The sequence below is a fragment of the Oncorhynchus keta genome, chromosome 27, assembly GCF_023373465.1.
Source record: "Oncorhynchus keta strain PuntledgeMale-10-30-2019 chromosome 27, Oket_V2, whole genome shotgun sequence".
In the NCBI taxonomy this organism is placed as follows: domain Eukaryota; kingdom Metazoa; phylum Chordata; class Actinopteri; order Salmoniformes; family Salmonidae; genus Oncorhynchus; species Oncorhynchus keta.
Window position 1 is genome coordinate 26,369,087 of NC_068447.1, and position 18,999 is coordinate 26,388,085.

Sequence of the window (18,999 nt, forward strand, 5' to 3'; positions counted from 1 at the left end):
AATTGTAATGACTAAGTACTTGAGGATATTTATCATCAATCTATCATAATAACCATGTTGTGTGCCATTTCATAACAGGATGCTTTCCTCCCTAAGGCCATTTATGCTTTGAACTCCATAGGATGTGTCAATGTTCTCAGTTGTAGGCTCCAAAATACGCTATAGAGACAAATATTTTTGGTATCCACTACACACTGAGGATTTGACCCAAACACCTGTCCCATCCCCTGGCTTTGCTTGCTTCTGCACCATCTCCCTCAACATGGAACTGCAGCTTACCCTCCAACACACTCTGGATGGTTCTCCAGAGTCTAGGGTTTGGACTACTGTCTTTGGTTTCCATTGGTTTCCACAGGTGTGGCTTTTAATCAGGGATTTTCAACCCCTGGAGGTTTGGCCTCTATACACAGCAATCCGGCAGTCTCAGGTTCACCCTTTTTATGTTGTTTTCTCTCTCTTCCTCATCCCACCCATCTGCAACATCAGACGTGGCTATTGGTGCTAAGGTGAGACCATGGGCAACGATGATATGATAGCTATACTGAAAGCTGTTCTGGACAAATCACAATTGAAGGATATTTTCTGTTGTTGGATCAGCAATGTGTTATTTTAGACAATGTATCAAATTTCACACTGTATCATATTAAGTGATCATCGAAACACTGCATCCACACACTAAACAACACTTAGACTTACATGATGTGAGTATGTCTTAATACAGAGTTTAAATTATGACCACTGACTTTCTTGTTAATGTACTCTATTAGGGCCAGAAGGGGGAACCCGGCGAGATTGCAGATGTAAGTATGCACCCTAAGCTTTACCGTTTAGTCTAATTATTTAGCTGCTATTCTTGACACAGGGGATCTCTTCATTTGTATTATCTCACGCTCTGATTTCTTCTAAGTATCGTTCATTCATACGATAGCTTATTGGGCTGCACGATAGCTCATGCTTACTCAGAAAGACATCAGGAGGTTATTTTGTCCATCAAATCTAAGTGAAGGCACTGAGGGTTCTGTTTAAGTACCCATGCATGCCATCGCCAAGCATTCGCGAACAACTGCATATAAAGATTTTCAAGACTATGTGACAATGTTACAATAGCCTCACTTAAAACTCACATACATACAGTAAAGCTATCCAAGTCAGTATCTGGGTTGACTCTCCTCAGCATCTTGGATGAACTGTGGATGGACAGGCAACATTCCATTGACTGTTACGGATGACCGATTTGCATATTGTTCTTCTTCTTTTGGGGAATAATATGATTCCAAGAAAGCCAAAGCCTCCAGTTGATAAGTGATTAGCTACCATGCCTACATTCCTCGGAAATAACGGATCCAAACCAATCACCATACATCCATTTAGTAATGTTTTTATTCACTGGTATGCAAGGATTCTTAGAAAACGAACCCTGACAAGCAGAAGATGTTTTCAGCTAAACTAACTTGTCTGTCAGCAGACTTCCTGGTGAAGTCTATTTCGTGCTGTTTGTCCATGGCCACAGTGTCCTGGAATGTTCTTTCCCAGCAGCTTAGCTATTCAAATCAGTGCAGCCCAACACCGTATCAAAGAGATCAAGCCTTTCACAAGACTACTTTTATCTGAGCAAGCTATCCTTTATGTTCCATTGTCCAGGTTGTAGGAGCAAATGGACCAGCAGGCCCTATGGTAAACATACTCTCATATATTTATTTGCTCATTTGTTTTATGAATTATAATGACGATTGTTTAAATATATTCCATGAAAAATGATTTGTGTTGTATTTTGCCTTGCAGAATATCTTTCATGAGTTGTAAATTTGCATCTTGCCCCAGCACAATATTCTTGATGAAGTACTATTGGTCCTCCTAATTTGTTTGTTTGCGCAGGGCCCCTCAGGCGAGCAGGGACCTCGTGGATCAGCCGGAGCTAAGGGTGATAAGGTAAGACACAGAATCCCTGTAACTTTTAGGAATCCGTCTGTGGTGTGGACTGAAATCAATGCTAACCATTCAACATCGGTAATTGCTGTGAGAGATCACTGCATAGTTTATTATGTATGAGACTTTGAATTTAGCTCCACGATAGTAAGATATATATGCTGCATTATTTTGGAAAACCTCCCCAATATGGAGAAGATTTTCCTCTATAATGACTAAAATAATACAATAAGATTCAAACAACATAGTGGCATGTATCCCTAAAGCACCTCAATATGTTCTCTGCAATTATTCACCATTGGCCAGGCCAGTAATGCAGCAAATTGAAAGGTTAATTGATGCATTACAGTTGATTGGTTGATTGATTGACTGATTTGTTGATTGATTCCAAACAGAATAACATTCAGTCATAATACTGAACATGTTTAGGTATTGAACCCGTTGTTGAATGCGTTTGTCCCTCTGTCATTTTCCCTAGGGAAATGTTGGCCCCAGAGGCAGAGATGGCGAGCCTGGCACCCCAGGGAACCCCGGACCCCCTGGCCCACCCGGACCTAATGGACCTGCAGGCCTTGGCGGGGTAAGTGGCATGAGACATATGACAGGACAGTAGATCAGTGGGGCAGGACGTCACTACCACAAAACTCTGTGTCTTTGTCTGTGTGGTGCAGAGAAGCACTCTGCACCACACAGACTGTCAGGTGTGTGTGTGTGTGTGTGTGTGTGTGTGTGTGTGTGTGTGTGTGTGTGTGTGTGTGTGTGTGTGTGTGAAACAGACTAAGCTATAAGCCTATGTGTTGCTCTATGTGTTAGTAAAATAAGGATCGAGAAACAAAGATGGATGACACATTGCTAAGCTACTGTACCACAGTCAATCTCACCGTTATTATACCTCCTGACAACTACTAAGTAAATGTGCCACCATATTTTTTTGTTGCGCCAGAGCAGTGGCGAGGCAGAAATACAGCCTGTGAAAGCTTTGGTAGACACCAGGGGGCAGTGAATCTACTGTAGACCCTGTCAATTCAGTAACAATGTCCCCTTACCTTTCTGCAGAACTTTGCTGCTCAGATGGCAGGTGGATTCGACGAGAAAGCTGGAGGTGCACAGATGGGAGTGATGCAAGGACCTATGGTAAGGGGACAGGAGACGTTACTGTAAATTAACTTAACAGAATCCAGAGGGGTTAAAAATACTTCAAAATGAATGAATGAAACACCTAAAATCATAGTTTTAAGCTAAATAGATAGGTAGGTATATGGTGAATGTAGGGTGGTAGTAGCATGCTGTATTACAGACTTGAAGCCACACTGCCACCTGGTGGTGAATATGAACCACTGTATGCTATCTGTCAATCCATTGACATGTACTGTATTTATTTTCCTTCTTTGTTCTCAAACCACCATACAACCACAGGCTGAGAACTAACTAATTGTGCAACATCATAAGACACATAGACCATGCTATTTGGCTACAATGGCTTGCCTGACAATTCAAAGTGTTTTGACTAATTATCAAATATCCCAACAGTTTTGAGCTATAAATGGTTCTAAATATGATGTATTTCCTCTCCGTCTGTAGGGCCCTATGGGTCCCCGTGGTCCCCCTGGCCCTTCTGGAGCCCCTGTAAGTATACACACCTTCATTACTGCGGGCCGGACACCTCTCTAAGCCTTAGTAATAACCACAACAGAAGGAGAATGTTGTGTAATTGCTACTGTAATTTAATAGCTAATAGCTACTGACATTGTGTTAGATGTGTTAGTGCTGTAGAATAGTACTTGACCCTTTAGCCTTCAGTATTGGATGGTTAAGATATTATTTTATGGCTTATCTGTATCTTAATATGCGGTATGGATCCGTATTGTGGACACCCTAAGCCAATAGCAATATGCAGACTATCAGGATGTCTTTGACTAAATGTTCCTTCTAATCAATTCCAGGGCCCACAAGGTTTCCAAGGTAACCCCGGAGAGACTGGAGAGCCAGGCCCAGCTGTGAGTATCCAAAACTATCCCAGGGTGCACCGCAAATCTCGGTGTCACGATAACAACATAGAATTAGAATGCACAGCCCTTGGCAGCAACACCGGCACATTCTAGTATTAGCTATCTAGGGAGTAGTTTTCCATTTTACACTATTTGATTGCATACTTACCACATGAAACAGAGAAATTAGGGTTTATAGTCAGTGTCTAATAAACCCACTCAGACGGGCAATATAATTAATACATTCTCATCCTCAGCACTGATAGTTGTTTTATGCATTTTGTTTCTATAAAAATACCTTATGCAACCCAGTTTGACCTATAATCCCTGACCTGTAGAAGTGGATGGAATGTCTGCCTATGTGAGGATCACATGGACCTCCATCCCCCACAGAGTTCAAGTGAAGTCACCAACATCCTTACCCTTCATTAAAATCAAACCACTAGCAACAGGAAAATGCCACCGTCCTCTACATGCTGTGATAGTCAGATAAACCTAGACAGGGTTTCCTTTTTAACAGAACTGCCTGCTACATAACAGATTCATTAGAGTTGGCAATGAGACTTCGAAGACAAGGTTGAAGGCACTAAAGTTATTATGTAAATGTGGAATGGCGTTGTTTCATTTGAGTTAACTATGGGAAGGTAGCTTCTTATACTAGTTTGTTCTTAGTCACAACAATTAAGCGTATAACCTCCAGCCTAAACAATAACAACCACCTCTCTCTCCCTATAACAGGGCCCACTGGGACCACACGGACCACCCGGACCTTCTGGCAAACCAGGAAGTGATGTAAGTATTGTCATCTTCATCAACAAAACCAGATCCATGGCTCAGGTCTGAGTTCTGCTGTCAAAGCCATGCTCAAGTAGAGCACAAGCACACACCATGTTATTTTCACACTGAGGACAACGAGGACAAAAGGCTTCACTATCACATATAGAGCTCTAAATATGCTGCATTACTTCAATTGTGTTATGTACATAGAGCGCATTAACAAAGTTCTTACCATCTGTCCAAATTATCATTCACCTATTGACTTGCCATACTCCAGTAGCCTGAGTGGAAGTCTGTTTCTGCTCTCTTGCCAACTTCTTATGATATTGTCATACTTGACAATGAGAATGGAGTCGGCAAAAGGACAAACAGATCTGGGACCAGGCCATACTCCAGTGCCCCATCATTGTTCCATCATGAAGAGTGGATCTTGTTTTCCCCCCACTGTTTAAAACCACAAGCATGATTCTCTTTGACACAGTATCACGAAGCAGTCCACAAAGCACCACACTCGCCTACCATTGTCCCTCATTGAATATCTATAATTTAAATAATCCCCCCCGAGCTGAATTCATCTGCTTGAAATATAAAATGTGAAAAGTTCTCTTGGACATATATTATTCAGTTGATACACACTCCTGATAATCATACCTATAATCATAATCAGTCATTACTCCCTCTCTTTATTTCTAGGGTGAGGCTGGCAAACCTGGAAAGGCTGGTGAGCGTGGACCTGCAGGACCTCAGGTAAACAGAGAGACATAGTCCCAAAAAGTATACAAAACCATGTCCAAAACATTAGAGCACATTGCCATGGATCATCGCTCTCTAGTTTAATTCATCAATTGCCTTTGTTACATCTTAATATTTCCTGATTAATTAAATTCAATTAAACATTCAATATCTTAAGACAGGAGTTCCTTTAACAGATGAATCCCACACAGAATCCTTTATTATATAATGTATCTCTTTATTTCAGGGAGCTCGTGGATTCCCCGGAACTCCTGGTCTTCCTGGAATCAAAGGACACAGGGTGGGGTGTTTCATCATGCTCCACTTATAATCACAACTCCATCAGAAAGGATGTTATGATGTTACATGTTCAACATGATTAACAATAGATGAGCTAATTAGTGTTAATTGATCAGTCCAATGAGACGGATGTAGATTAAGTGTCTCTCTATGTCTGTCTGCCTGTCTGTGTGTAGGGTCACCCTGGTCTGGATGGAGCTAAGGGAGAAGGCGGTGCTGCTGGAGCTAAGGTAAGACTGCCAACGAGATCTTCAACTCATCAAATCTTTCCATTTCTATTCCTGTGTCTGCCTATCTGACTGACTGTCTGATTAGCAGTCTGATTGGCTGACAGACTGACTGTGTCGTCTCTATAGGGTGAGGGTGGTGCTCCCGGAGAGAACGGCGCGTCTGGACCAATGGTAAGAGAGCAGTACACCTGTGCATTACCAGAATAATATGAGTAAAAAGCCCTTATCACCTACTATTTTGCTTAACGTGACCAAGTTAAGTGTTCATCTTGTGTCTCTGTCTCCTGTAGGGACCACGTGGTCTGTCTGGCGAGAGAGGCCGTCCCGGACCTTCTGGCTCTGCTGTGAGTTAACACAGACATGTGCCTTTAACTCTCTCTGATATAAATGCACTCTTGAATAATACATGAACTCAACAATTCAGGTAATTGCACACCAAATGATCCAAAGCCCGGAATAATATGCCTAATATTTTTGAGGATTCATGTCCCCAATCCCAATCAATCCTAACCAGACCCAGTGATATTCTGTACACTAGCCTACCAGACAATCCTAACCAGACCCAGTGATATTCTGTACACTAGCCTACCAGACAATCCTAACCAGACCCAGTGATATTCTGTACACTAGCCTACCAGACAATCCTAACCAGACCCAGTGATATTCTGTACACTAGCCTACCAGACAATCCTCACCAGACCCAGTGATATTCTGTACACTAGCCTACCAGACAATCTTAACCAGACCCAGTGATATTCTGTACACTAGCCTACCAGACAATCCTAACCAGACCCAGTGATATTCTGTACACTAGCCTACCAGACAATCCTAACCAGACCCAGTGATATTCTGTACACTAGCCTACCAGACAATCCTAACCAGACCCAGTGATATTCTGTACAACTTGCCTACCAGACAATCCTAACCAGACCCAGTGATATTCTGTACACTAGCCTACCAGACAATCCTAACCAGACCCAGTGATATTCTGTACACTAGCCTACCAGACAATCCTAACCAGACACAGTGATATTCTGTACACTAGCCTACCAGACAATCTTAACCAGACCCAGTGATATTCTGTACACTAGCCTACCAGACAATCCTAACCAGACCCAGTGATATTCTGTACACTAGCCTACCAGACAATCCTAACCAGACCCAGTGATATTCTGTACACTAGCCTACCAGACAATCCTAACCAGACCCAGTGATATTCTGTACACTAGCCTACCAGACAATCCTAACCAGACCCAGTGATATTCTGTACACTAGCCTACCAGACAATCCTAACCAGACCCAGTGATATTCTGTACACTAGCCTACCAGACAATCCTAACCAGACCCAGTGATATTCTGTACAACTTGCCTACCAGACAATCCTAACCAGACCCAGTGATATTCTGTACACTAGCCTACCAGACAATCCTAACCAGACCCAGTGATATTCTGTACACTAGCCTACCAGACAATCCTAACCAGACACAGTGATATTCTGTACACTAGCCTACCAGACAATCTTAACCAGACCCAGTGATATTCTGTACACTAGCCTACCAGACAATCCTAACCAGACCCAGTGATATTCTGTACACTAGCCTACCAGACAATCCTAACCAGACCCAGTGATATTCTGTACACTAGCCTACCAGACAATCCTAACCAGACCCAGTGATATTCTGTACACTAGCCTACCAGACAATCCTAACCAGACCCAGTGATATTCTGTACACTAGCCTACCAGACAATCCCAGCCCAGTGTTTAGGACTTTCTCTTTGGTTAATGTGGACACCTGATGAAGACCTACTCAATATGTGCTTTGTAGCAAATCAATTAGTCAAAATTACAATTATGTTTAGGTAAACCTGCTCAATGGTGTAAATGTGTCCATCGATAAACACCCAGAGTACTGTACCATCATAATGTCTCCCATGTCTGCTCTCTCCTCAGGGTGCCCGAGGTAATGATGGCTTGCCTGGCCCTGCTGGTCCTCCCGTACGTATTGCACTCTTCGTGTTGCTTCCTCACTGTCTCAAAGACATATAGCTTTCATTATTATTGTACAAAAGTGGTTTCAAACCAGGGGGACTAGGGCCCCTGGGGGTAGTTGACCTATCCACAGGTTGAGAAGACTCATGAGAACGTAGGCCTACTGGTAAAATGCATGAGGAGGTACTTCAGGGGTACTCTGGGCAAAGCTAAATTCAGTTGGTGGTACAGTAGCCTAAAAAGGTTGGGAACCACTGCTGTACAAGATACCATCAATGCAATGCAGAAATCAATTATGCACTTCATGTATTACAACACAATCACAATTGTACACATTTTCAAAAACGTTTGAATAGATTTAGAATTGCTTGACTGTTTCTTCAATGTTGTATTTTTGTGCAATAATAGCAAAATCAGGAATTAGTATGTTAGTTAACTGACCTCTGATCCCTACAGGGGCCTGTTGGGCCTGCTGGAGCACCCGGTTTCCCTGGATCCCCAGGAGCCAAGGTTTGTACTAATTGCCATTATGTTTGTATCATGCATCATGTCAGTCATAACCTTATTGAACCCAATGGAAGCCTATTGATGTGACAAACGATGTGTCTGATGAATTCCCAATCATCATGTGAAACACTTAATTTCACTACAACATTAGTGAACAGCTCTAATAAGATGATCAATAATGATAAGCTGCAATGAGATGAGATTCTCAGAGTCACTCTACCTCAAGGACACATTGAACAGTCACTGTAGATCTGTCGATCACATCTCTTGGAGACAATGAGCTCCAATCACCATACCGTTTGACTTCATCACTGAGTACAGTTTGAATAACAGAGCAGTCCTAATGGTCCTCTGAATCTCCTCCATCCTACAGGGAGAAGCTGGCCCCACTGGTGCACGTGGAACTGAGGGCGCACAGGGACCCCGTGGAGAGGCTGGTACACCCGGATCTCCTGGACCCGCTGGTGCCTCTGTACGTAACATCCAGGCAATCTTTGATAGAGTCTGAAGTGCATTATCTCACACTGATCATCTCTCATCAATTAACTGATGCATTATTTTCATCTCTTCACCTTGTCTCTGCTCCTCTGCTCCTTTAGGGCAACCCTGGTACTGATGGTATCCCTGGAGCTAAAGGATCTGCTGTAAGCATATTCTTACACTATATGGGTTTAGAATGTACCCTCTACACTCTTTATATACTCAGCATGAAATAAACACTACTCTTAGTTCATTATCAGTTTGCTGCTCAGTCAGTAATATTCAATTACTTTATCTCTCTCTTTCTGTAGGGCGCTTCTGGAATTGCTGGTGCACCTGGTTTCCCCGGACCCCGTGGCCCCCCCGGACCTCAGGGAGCAACAGGACCTCTTGGACCCAAGGGACAGTCTGTAAGTCCCCTATATTCACCCCAAAACCTGGACACACCAATTATATATTGGTGGTGCTGTAGGTTGGTTTACATTGGTTAGTATTGGAGGGTGTACAGGGAGGTGGGGTCATGACAGATAATGTGCTGTGAATAACATTGCTCCTATTTCAGATGTTTTTGACTTTGCACCTGTTTATGTTGTAGGGAGACCCCGGTATTCCTGGCTTCAAAGGAGAGGCTGGTCCCAAGGGAGAGCTTGTGAGTTCTGTTTTGATGTAACACATATCATTCATATCAAATCTGCACTTTTTCATTCTACTGAGATGGACCTGGAAGTATGTTTGAAATGAATCTGCTATCTTCTTGGTCATCCCCTGTAGGGCCCTATAGGTCCCCATGGCGCCCCTGGCCCCGCTGGCGAGGAGGGCAAGAGAGGAGCAAGAGGAGAGCCCGGTGCTGCTGGACCACTTGGACCTCCTGGCGAGAGAGTAAGGATTTGAACCATCACAGATCTCACCACAGATTTTTTTCTTCTGAGTCATTGGGTCATATCAGTTCTTCCCATATCCTATTCCTCATCAATTAAATATTCCCTCTTCTCTCTGTCCTTGTTTCTAGGGAGCTCCCGGTAACCGTGGTTTCCCAGGTCAGGATGGTCTTGCAGGTTCTAAGGTTGGTCTTGACACTTTTACAGTTCTCAATGCCCCATCTCAACTGATATCCAGGAATGGACAGAAGTAGTTGCAAAATCACAAGTCTACTTAATGAGTCCCTAACTGTAAGATGTTGTAGACGGCTGAGTAGTTTCAAAACAACCAAACCTGTAATATTGTACTGCTGGTATCCTGTTGTAGCAGCTGTGATTAATACAATGGCCAGTCACAGTTTATAAACAATGTCGTTTAAGCTTGAGTGATAAATGCATAAAACACTAATACCTCTCTTTCTCTCCACTCTTCCTTAACAGGGAGCCCCTGGTGACCGTGGTGTTCCCGGCGTGGGTGGGCCTAAGGGAGGCACTGGTGACCCCGGCCGCACAGGAGAGCCTGGTCTTCCTGGAGCCAGAGTGAGTAGTAGTACCCCAGGTCCCCACCACCTCACCATCACAACCAGCCAGAACAAGAGCTGTGGCTCAGCCTGTCAGCCTTCATGTATTGGGTTGACACTCTCTCATTGTGTGTGATGCTCACAGGGTCTCACTGGTCGCCCTGGAGATGCTGGTCCTCAAGGCAAAGTTGGTCCTGGTGTAAGTATGCCTCTTTTCCCGTCTAGACCACATACTGTATTCCACTCAAACATTTTGCCATACAATTAACCAAGATTTGGTGCAGTAATACAGTTTTCCTTTCTAAACCCGTGAGATGTATAAGATGTACAAGATCTCAATGGAGGGGTCACCCGAGTGGCACAGTGGTCTAAGGCACTCTATCGCAGTGGTAGAGGCGTCACTACAGACCCGGATTCGATCCCGGGCTGTATCACAACCGTCTGTGATTGGGAGTCCCATAGGCGGCAGACAATTGGCCCAGCATCGACCGGGTTAGGGGAGGGTTTGGCTGGGTGGGCTTTACTTGGCTCATCGCGCTCTACTAACTCCTTGTGGCGGGCCAGGTGCCTGCAGGCTGACCTCGATCGTCAGGTGAATGGTAGTTCCTCCAACAGATTGGTGCTGCCGGCTTTCAGGTTAAGCGGGCGGTGTTAAGAAGCGTGGTTAGGAGGGTCATGTTTCGGAGGATGCATCACTCGACCTTCGCCTCCTGAGCCGGTTGGGGAGGTGCACCGATGAGACAAAATCGAAATTGGGGAGAAAAAGGTGGTAAAATACAAAACAAACGAGATCTCGAGTGATGTTGACTTGCTCCTCTCTTCTCGGTGTGTGGTACTGTAGGGTGCTGCTGGTGAGGATGGTCGCCCCGGCCCACCTGGTCCTCTGGGAGCCCGTGGCCAGCCTGGTGTGATGGGATTCCCCGGACCAAAGGGAGCCAATGTAAGTGTCACAGGGGTTTCTAATAATGTTTTGATACCCAGAGGGAAGAAATTGCCTGTAGATTTGCCTCCAGCACCAGATACACACAGTATCTGACAGTATAGGCAAATAACTATGTAAACGTCCCCATTAATTCCCCTTGCACTTGATGTCCATGCTTCTTCTCTGTGACTGACCAGTGTATTTTTCTTTCAACAGGGTGAGCCTGGCAAGGCAGGAGAGAAGGGTCTTGTGGGTCGTCAAGGTCTGATCGTAAGTAGATGAACCTTTTAGATGACCTTCCTGTATCCCTTGGTCTTAGCGAAGTTGAGTTAACATTGGTGCAATTTTGGTGTTTAACCGCCACAAAGTTTCAAGAAGTAAAACAGTGGAGGATCTGACACTGATCCTTTCCTTTGCTGTGGTGGTTCATGAAGAACTGATACATTTTCTCTCTCTGAACAGGGTCTGGCTGGTAAAGATGGTGAGACTGGTGCTGCTGGACCTCTTGGCCCTCCTGTAAGTGTTCAACCACTGACAGACATACAACAAAGCAATATAAAGTATTTTAGACAGTTCTTAAGGAGACATCTATTTTATACGTGACAACTGCACCCCATAGTGATATAATCAATGTATTTGGTGCACTCATAACACTCATAACATGTAGCCATAGTATATGTAATAGCTAGCATCTCTCTTTGAGCATGAGAATGCAATGGCATTCCCAAACTTACACACAGCTCCACAGGGTGCTAATGCTGTGTCAATCACTTGATCACCTTTTTTGATCATCTGAGGTGCTTCCATCCTAGGGACCTGCTGGAGAGAGAGGAGAGCAAGGAGCTGCTGGACCTTCAGGCTTCCAGGTGAGTTCACCTTACTTTTCTGGATTGGCTAGAATATAAATGATTCCATTCAGAATAACTTGATGTCCATTTTTTTATGATGTCATAGGAAGTCACTGACTGTCTTGTGTTGTTGTGCAGGGTCTGCCCGGACCTGCTGGCCCCCCAGGAGAGGGAGGCAAGCCTGGTGATGCGGTGAGTGTCCACACTGCCACAGCAACACACCAGGCCTGTCCAGGTCCCTGATTGATTGAACACATTAGGAACATCTAACCATGTTACTCATGTCACATTTGTTATCACACACCTCAGCACTTTATCCTGATCAAGTTATACTAGCAAACACAAGCACATGCTGTATTCTAAAACATATTATTTATCTACTGTAAAAATATGCAGCTACAATGTCTCTCTCCTCTCTCTGTAGGGTGTTCCTGGAGAGGCTGGTGCTGCTGGTGCTACTGGACCTAGAGTGAGTTTTCATTTCTACAATAAGTCTGATATAGATATTTTTCTATATTTTCTCTCACTGCCATAATCATCTACATAGCCACCGCCATCTACTTGTCAAACCTTTACATCTGTAGTCCTTCCTGTTTCTGCCTCTCACTTCCTGTCTCTCTGTTCCCTTATAGGGCGAGCGTGGTTTCCCTGGTGAGAGAGGCGGTGCTGGACCTCAGGGTCTGCAGGGACCTCGTGGACTTCCTGGAACTCCCGGAAGTGATGGACCGAAGGTTAAGAGCCACTCCCTTCGGCCAACCTCATCTTCAATAAGAGTTTCTGCTTTTATTGGGCACTTGGAGAACCTCTGAGTCCCTATAGTCTGGCAATCACAAAGCCACTACTGAAGAGAGAAACATCAGAAAGTGTGATCAGCCAACTTCCAAATCCATGTTCCCCCTCTCTGACAGGGAGCCATTGGGCCATCTGGTGGTGCTGGAGCTCAGGGACCCCCAGGTCTGCAGGGTATGCCAGGAGAGAGGGGAGCTGGTGGAATCTCCGGCGCCAAGGGTGACAGAGTGAGTAACAACCCTAAAAAATATACTCTAATCATAGTCGTAGAAAACTAGACAGTGGATTGCAAGGTTATATCATGATGCCTGCTAGATACATACTAAGATGCCATGGTTTTCTGTGTCTTACAGGGTGACAATGGAGAGAAAGGACCTGAGGGCGCTTCTGGAAAAGATGGTTCTAGAGTGAGTACTCAGCAGAAACAGAGAACATAGCCACACTCTCCTGTGCCAACTCTGTCAGCATATTAAAATACAATGATCCAATGACCCCAAGTGAGGTCGATAATAACTCCATCTCTCTCCTCTCCATCTGTCTTCTCTCCTCCCCCTCAGGGTTTGACTGGTCCCATTGGTCCTCCTGGCCCAGCTGGTCCCAATGGCATAAAGGTGAGAATTACCATAAGAATTACAAAATTCACCTGTTATTAGGTGTATGGTCTAATGTTTATTCGACAGATGTACTGTATGTGTACAGTATGGGTTTGTCATTCCTCTCTCCTTCCCTCTCAGGGTGAGGGTGGACCTTCTGGCCCAACTGGTGCTGCTGGTGCCCGTGGTGCTCCTGTAAGTTGTATCTCTCTGCCTCCAGTTTCATATTGTCTGTTTTTAGATTTGTATTAAATCAATCATGTTTGTCAAAATGCCCAGGTTTGAAATGTACAAAGTGCAAACTACCTTCACTACAGTACAGAGAGCAGGAAGAAACTAGAGAACCAGACCCTGCCATGAAACAATGTAGAGCTCTACAGATCCAAATATTTAGTTAGTCACCAGACATTTTGATCTGAAGATACTGTTCATATTGATTCAAAGACCACTCACTATCCAAGTTTCCCAGCATATACAGTTATGAATAGTAAAATAATTTCCAAGTACACCATCTTGATTCCCTCAGAATGAATTTCATCCCAAAATGGTTAACTTCTTGAGTATACTGTAGCTTCCTTCACATTAAATCCCTGCACCTGCAACTTGATGGACAGGGACACATACATGTACAGAATGTCTTCCTCTGTGGCACCTGTTTTGAGCCCTTCTCTCTTCTTGTAGGGTGACCGTGGTGAGGGTGGTCCCCCCGGGCCTGCTGGCTTCGCTGGGCCACCTGTGAGTAGAAACACATTAAGTACATCAGTTTCAATGCAAACATTAATCTAATCCATATAAAACACTGGATCTTTATTGACCTGCATCTTCCATCCTCCAGGGTGCAGATGGTCAGCCTGGAGCCAAGGGAGAGTTAGGCGAGGCTGGACAGAAGGGAGATGGTGGTGCCCATGGACCTCAAGGACCCTCTGGGGCCCCTGGACCTGTGGTAGGTACCCCTCAAAATTAACTTTGAGATATAAAATAGCTGTAATGTCCCAGAGACAGATGTCTTATTTCCCAAGACATTACCATTCTATAATCTATAAGAAATGAAGAGTATTTGAGAACACAATTGATGCACTTCTTGTTTCTTTGTTCTTGTTTCTTTGTCGAATTGTGTTTCTGGTTACTTTTTATTCCAGGGTCCCACTGGTGTTTCTGGACCTAAAGGAGCTCGTGGTGCCCAGGGGGCTTCTGTAAGTCAACAGTTCCAATGATAAGAGATTATTACCCAATAGTAAGTGACAATATAAAATGCTATGTTCTGTAATTGCTTTTACTGAAATATTGTGTTGTCCCTCTCTCATGTTGGTAGGGTGCTACTGGTTTCCCTGGTGCTGCTGGAAGAGTTGGTTCTCCCGGGCCTAACGTGAGTATCACATCATCACAAGTATCCATAGACAATAGAAAGTCACCTTTTCATTGAGATTACCTGTGTATATCTGTGTGATTGAAATATGCTGCATCTCTCTGTTTCCCTCTCTCAGGGTAACCCTGGTGCTGCTGGCCCCGCTGGTCCTGCTGGTAAAGACGGTCCTAAGGGAGTTCGTGGTGACTCTGGAACCCCAGGAAGACAGGGAGATGCTGGGCTGCGTGGAGCTGCTGGAGCCCCTGGCGAGAAGGGAGATGCTGGCGGGGATGGTCTCCCTGTGAGTCTTCCCCCTCCACTCTTATATGATATCTCATGGAGGAAACACCACCCAGCCTTTTACCCCTTGTAGGCTTAGTAACACCAACTCAGCCACCTTGATTGTATATCACTTAACTTCAATGTGCTAGAGCTGGAGTTATGAAGTCAATGAGCTAGAGCTGGAGTTATGAAGTCAATGAGCTCGAGCTGGAGTTATGAAGTCAATGAGCTAGAGCTGGAGTTATGAAGTCAATGAGCTAGAGCTGGAGTTATGAAGTCAATGAGCTAGAGCTGGAGTTATGAAGTCAATGAGCTAGAGCTGGAGTTATGAAGTCAATGAGCTAGAGCTGGAGTTATGAAGTCAATGAGCTAAAGCTGGAGTTATGAAGTCAATGAGCTAAAGCTGGAGTTATGAAGTCAATGAGCTAGAGCTGGAGTTATGAAGTCAATGAGCTAAAGCTGGAGTTATGAAGTCAATGAGCTAGAGCTGGAGTTATGAAGTCAATGAGCTAAAGCTGGAGTTATGAAGTCAATGAGCTAGAGCTGGAGTTGTGAAGTCAATGAGCTAGAGCTGGAGTTATGAAGTCAATGAGCTAGAGCTGGAGTTGTGAAGTCAATGAGCTGGAGTTATGAAGTCAATGAGCTAGAGCTGGAGTTAAGAAGTCAATGAGCTAGAGCTGGAGTTGTGAAGTCAATGAGCTAGAGCTGGAGTTGTGAAGTCAATGAGCTAGAGCTGGAGTTGTGAAGTCAATGAACTGGAGTTATGAAGTCAATGAGCTAGAGCTGGAGTTATGAAGTCAATGAGCTAGAGCTGGAGTTATGAAGTCAATGAGCTAGAGCTGGAGTTGTGAAGTCAATGAGCTAGAGCTGGAGTTGTGAAGTCAATGAGCTAGAGCTGGAGTTGTGAAGTCAATGAGCTAGAGCTGGAGTTGTGAAGTCAATGAGCTGGAGTTATGAAGTCAATGAGCTAGAGCTGGAGTTGTGAAGTCAATGAGCTAGAGCTGGAGTTGGGAAGTCAATGAGCTAGAGCTGGAGTTGTGAAGGCAATGAGCTAGAGCTGGAGTTGTGAAGTCAATGAGATAGAAATGGAGTTGGGAAGTCAATGAGCTAGAGCTGGAGTTGTGAAGTCAATGAGCTGGAGTTGTGAAGTCAATGAGCTGGAGTTGTGAAGTCAATGAGCTGGAGTTGTGAAGTCAATGAGCTAGAACTGGAGTTGTGAAGGCAATGAGCTAGAGCTGGAGTTGTGAAGTCAATGAGCTAGAGATGGAGTTGTGAAGGCAATGAGCTCGAGCTGGAGTTGGGAAGTCAATGAGCTAGAGCTGGATTTGGGAAGTCAATGAGCTTGAACTGGAGTTGGGAAGTCAATGAGATAGAAATGGAGTTGGGAAGTCAATGAGCTAGAGCTGGAGTTGTGAAGTCAATGAGCTGGAGTTGTGAAGTCAATGAGCTATAGCTGGAGTTGTGAAGTCAATGAGCTGGAGTTGTGAAGTCAATGAGCTGGAGTTGTGAAGTCAATGAGCTGGAGTTGTGAAGTCAATGAGCTAGAGCTGGAGTTGTGAAGGCAATGAGCTAGAGCTGGAGTTGTGAAGGCAATGAGCTAGAGCTGGAGTTGTGAAGGCAATGAGCTAGAGCTGGAGTTGTGAAGGCAATGAGCTAGAGCTGGAGTTGTGAAGTCAATGAGCTAGAGATGGAGTTGTGAAGGCAATGAGCTAGAGCTGGAGTTGGGAAGTCAATGAGCTAGAGCTGGATTTGGGAAGTCAATGAGCTAGAACTGGAGTTGGGAAGTCAATGAGATAGAACTGGAGTTGGGAAGTCAATGGCCTAGAACTGGAGTTGGGAAGTCAATGAGCTAGAGCTGGAGTTGTGAAGTCAATGAGCTAGAGCTGGAGTTGTGAAGTCAATGAGCTAGAGATGGAGTTGTGAGGTCAATGAGCTAGAGCTGGAGTTGTGAAGTCAATGAGCTGAAGTTGTGAAGGCAATGAGCTAGAGCTGGAAAGTCAATGAGCTAGAGCTGGAGTTGTGAAGTCAATGAGCTAGAGCTGGAGTTGGGAAGTCAATGAGCTGAAGTTGTGAAGGCAATGAGCTAGAGCTGGAAAGTCAATGAGCTAGAGCTGGATTTGGGAAGTCAATGAGCTAGAACTGGAGTTGGGAAGTCAATGAGCTAGAACTGGAGTTGGGAAGTCAATGAGATAGAGCTGGAGTTGTGAAGTCAATGAGCTAGAGCTGGAGTTGTGAAGTCAATGAGCTAGAACTGGAGTTGTGAAGTCAATGAGCTAGAGCTGGAGTTGTGAAGTCAATGAGCTAGAGCTGGAGTTGTGAAGTCAATGAGCTAGAGCTGGAGTTATGAAGTCAATGAGCTAGAGCTGGAGTTGTGAAGGCAATGAGCTAGAGCTGGAAAGTCAATGATCTAGAGCTGGATTTGGGAAGTCAATGAGCTAGAACTGGAGTTGGGAAGTCAATGAGCTAGAGCTGGATTTGGGAAGTCAATGAGCTAGAGCTGGATTTGGGAAGTCAATGAGCTAGAACTGGATTTGGGAAGTCAATGAGCTAGAACTGGAGTTGGGAAGTCAATGAGCTAGAGTTATGAAGTCAATGAGCTGGAGTTGTGAAGTCAATGAGCTAGAGCTGGAGTTGTGAAGGCAATGAGCTAGAGCTGGAGTTGTGAAGGCAATGAGCTAGAGCTGGAGTTGTGAAGGCAATGAGCTAGAGCTGGAGTTGGGAAGGCAATGAGCTAGAGCTGGAGTTGGGAAGGCAATGAGCTAGAGCTGGAGTTGTGAAGTCAATGAGCTAGAGCTGGAGTTGTGAAGTCAATGAGCTAGAACTGGAGTTGTGAAGACAATGAGCTAGACCTGGAGTTGTGAAGTCAATGAGCTGGAACTGAATTTGTGAAGTCAATGAGCTGGAACTGGAGTTGTGAAGTCAATGAGCTAGAACTGGATTTGTGAAGTCATTGAGCTAGACCTGGAGTTGTGAAGTCAATGTATTAAACTGACCTATTGTCTTTATCTCTAGGGTCCCGATGGTCCTTCAGGTCCCCAGGGTCTGGCTGGGTCACGTGGTATTGTTGGTCTGCCTGGGCAGCGTGGAGAGAGGGGCTTCCCTGGCCTTCCTGGTCCTTCTGTGAGTATCTCACCCCTGATAGTACTACCACACTTGCAGTAGGTTATGAACTTGAAAGACAGGTCATTGTTATGGAACCATTGCTCTTACTGGTCCAGTTGTATGTTAAGCTCTCTTTAAATCCAGGTTCATATACAGTGGGACAAAAAAGTATTTAGTCAGCAACCAATTGTGCAACTTCTCCCACTTAAAAAGATGAGAGAGGCCTGTAATTTTCATCATAGGTACACTTCAACTATGACAGACAGAATGAGAAAAAGAAAATCCAGAAAATCACATTGTAGGATTTTTTAATGAATTTATTTGCAAATGATGGTGGAAAATAAATATTTGGTCACCTACAAACAAGCAAGATTTCTGTCTCTCACAGACCTTTAACAACTTCTTTAAGAGGCTCCTCTGTCCTCCACTCGTTACCTGTATTAATGGCACCTGTTTGAACTTGTTATCAGTATAAAAGACACCTGTCCACAACCTCAAACAGTCACACTCCAAACTCCACTATGGCCAAGACCAAAGAGCTGTCAAAGGACACCAGAAACAAAATTGTAGACCTGTACCAGGCTGGGAAGACTGAATCTGCAATAGGTAAGCAGCTTGGTTTGAAGAAATCAACTGTGGGAGCAATTATAAGAAATGGAAGACATACAAGACCACTGATAATCTCCCTCGATCTGGGGCTCCACGCAAGGTCTCACCCCGTGGGGTCAAAATGATCACAAGAACGGTGAG

General features: G+C 44.5%; 1 protein-coding gene across 3 annotated transcripts in view; it reads left to right on the forward strand.

The window, feature by feature from the left end:
• LOC118359675 (collagen alpha-1(II) chain-like) overlaps nucleotides 1-18,999 on the forward strand; it is a 32,197-nt gene that overhangs the window by 5,533 nt on the left and 7,665 nt on the right. For all 3 annotated transcript variants that reach the window (XM_052482047.1, XM_052482048.1, XM_035738281.2), the window contains 41 exons: nucleotides 487-506; nucleotides 768-800; nucleotides 1,642-1,674; nucleotides 1,876-1,929; nucleotides 2,405-2,506; nucleotides 2,983-3,060; nucleotides 3,508-3,552; nucleotides 3,870-3,923; nucleotides 4,653-4,706; nucleotides 5,385-5,438; nucleotides 5,671-5,724; nucleotides 5,900-5,953; nucleotides 6,080-6,124; nucleotides 6,244-6,297; nucleotides 7,905-7,949; nucleotides 8,400-8,453; nucleotides 8,824-8,922; nucleotides 9,050-9,094; nucleotides 9,242-9,340; nucleotides 9,526-9,579; nucleotides 9,702-9,809; nucleotides 9,940-9,993; nucleotides 10,289-10,387; nucleotides 10,514-10,567; nucleotides 11,210-11,308; nucleotides 11,507-11,560; nucleotides 11,753-11,806; nucleotides 12,103-12,156; nucleotides 12,277-12,330; nucleotides 12,563-12,607; nucleotides 12,771-12,869; nucleotides 13,047-13,154; nucleotides 13,281-13,334; nucleotides 13,485-13,538; nucleotides 13,662-13,715; nucleotides 14,202-14,255; nucleotides 14,356-14,463; nucleotides 14,660-14,713; nucleotides 14,833-14,886; nucleotides 15,005-15,166; nucleotides 18,160-18,267. In XM_052482047.1, coding sequence (XP_052338007.1) covers nucleotides 1,672-1,674; nucleotides 1,876-1,929; nucleotides 2,405-2,506; nucleotides 2,983-3,060; nucleotides 3,508-3,552; nucleotides 3,870-3,923; nucleotides 4,653-4,706; nucleotides 5,385-5,438; nucleotides 5,671-5,724; nucleotides 5,900-5,953; nucleotides 6,080-6,124; nucleotides 6,244-6,297; nucleotides 7,905-7,949; nucleotides 8,400-8,453; nucleotides 8,824-8,922; nucleotides 9,050-9,094; nucleotides 9,242-9,340; nucleotides 9,526-9,579; nucleotides 9,702-9,809; nucleotides 9,940-9,993; nucleotides 10,289-10,387; nucleotides 10,514-10,567; nucleotides 11,210-11,308; nucleotides 11,507-11,560; nucleotides 11,753-11,806; nucleotides 12,103-12,156; nucleotides 12,277-12,330; nucleotides 12,563-12,607; nucleotides 12,771-12,869; nucleotides 13,047-13,154; nucleotides 13,281-13,334; nucleotides 13,485-13,538; nucleotides 13,662-13,715; nucleotides 14,202-14,255; nucleotides 14,356-14,463; nucleotides 14,660-14,713; nucleotides 14,833-14,886; nucleotides 15,005-15,166; nucleotides 18,160-18,267 — 2,631 coding nt within the window. In that variant the 5' untranslated portion in view covers nucleotides 487-506; nucleotides 768-800; nucleotides 1,642-1,671. The remainder of the gene's footprint in view (nucleotides 1-486; nucleotides 507-767; nucleotides 801-1,641; nucleotides 1,675-1,875; nucleotides 1,930-2,404; nucleotides 2,507-2,982; nucleotides 3,061-3,507; nucleotides 3,553-3,869; nucleotides 3,924-4,652; nucleotides 4,707-5,384; nucleotides 5,439-5,670; nucleotides 5,725-5,899; nucleotides 5,954-6,079; nucleotides 6,125-6,243; nucleotides 6,298-7,904; nucleotides 7,950-8,399; nucleotides 8,454-8,823; nucleotides 8,923-9,049; nucleotides 9,095-9,241; nucleotides 9,341-9,525; nucleotides 9,580-9,701; nucleotides 9,810-9,939; nucleotides 9,994-10,288; nucleotides 10,388-10,513; nucleotides 10,568-11,209; nucleotides 11,309-11,506; nucleotides 11,561-11,752; nucleotides 11,807-12,102; nucleotides 12,157-12,276; nucleotides 12,331-12,562; nucleotides 12,608-12,770; nucleotides 12,870-13,046; nucleotides 13,155-13,280; nucleotides 13,335-13,484; nucleotides 13,539-13,661; nucleotides 13,716-14,201; nucleotides 14,256-14,355; nucleotides 14,464-14,659; nucleotides 14,714-14,832; nucleotides 14,887-15,004; nucleotides 15,167-18,159; nucleotides 18,268-18,999) is intronic.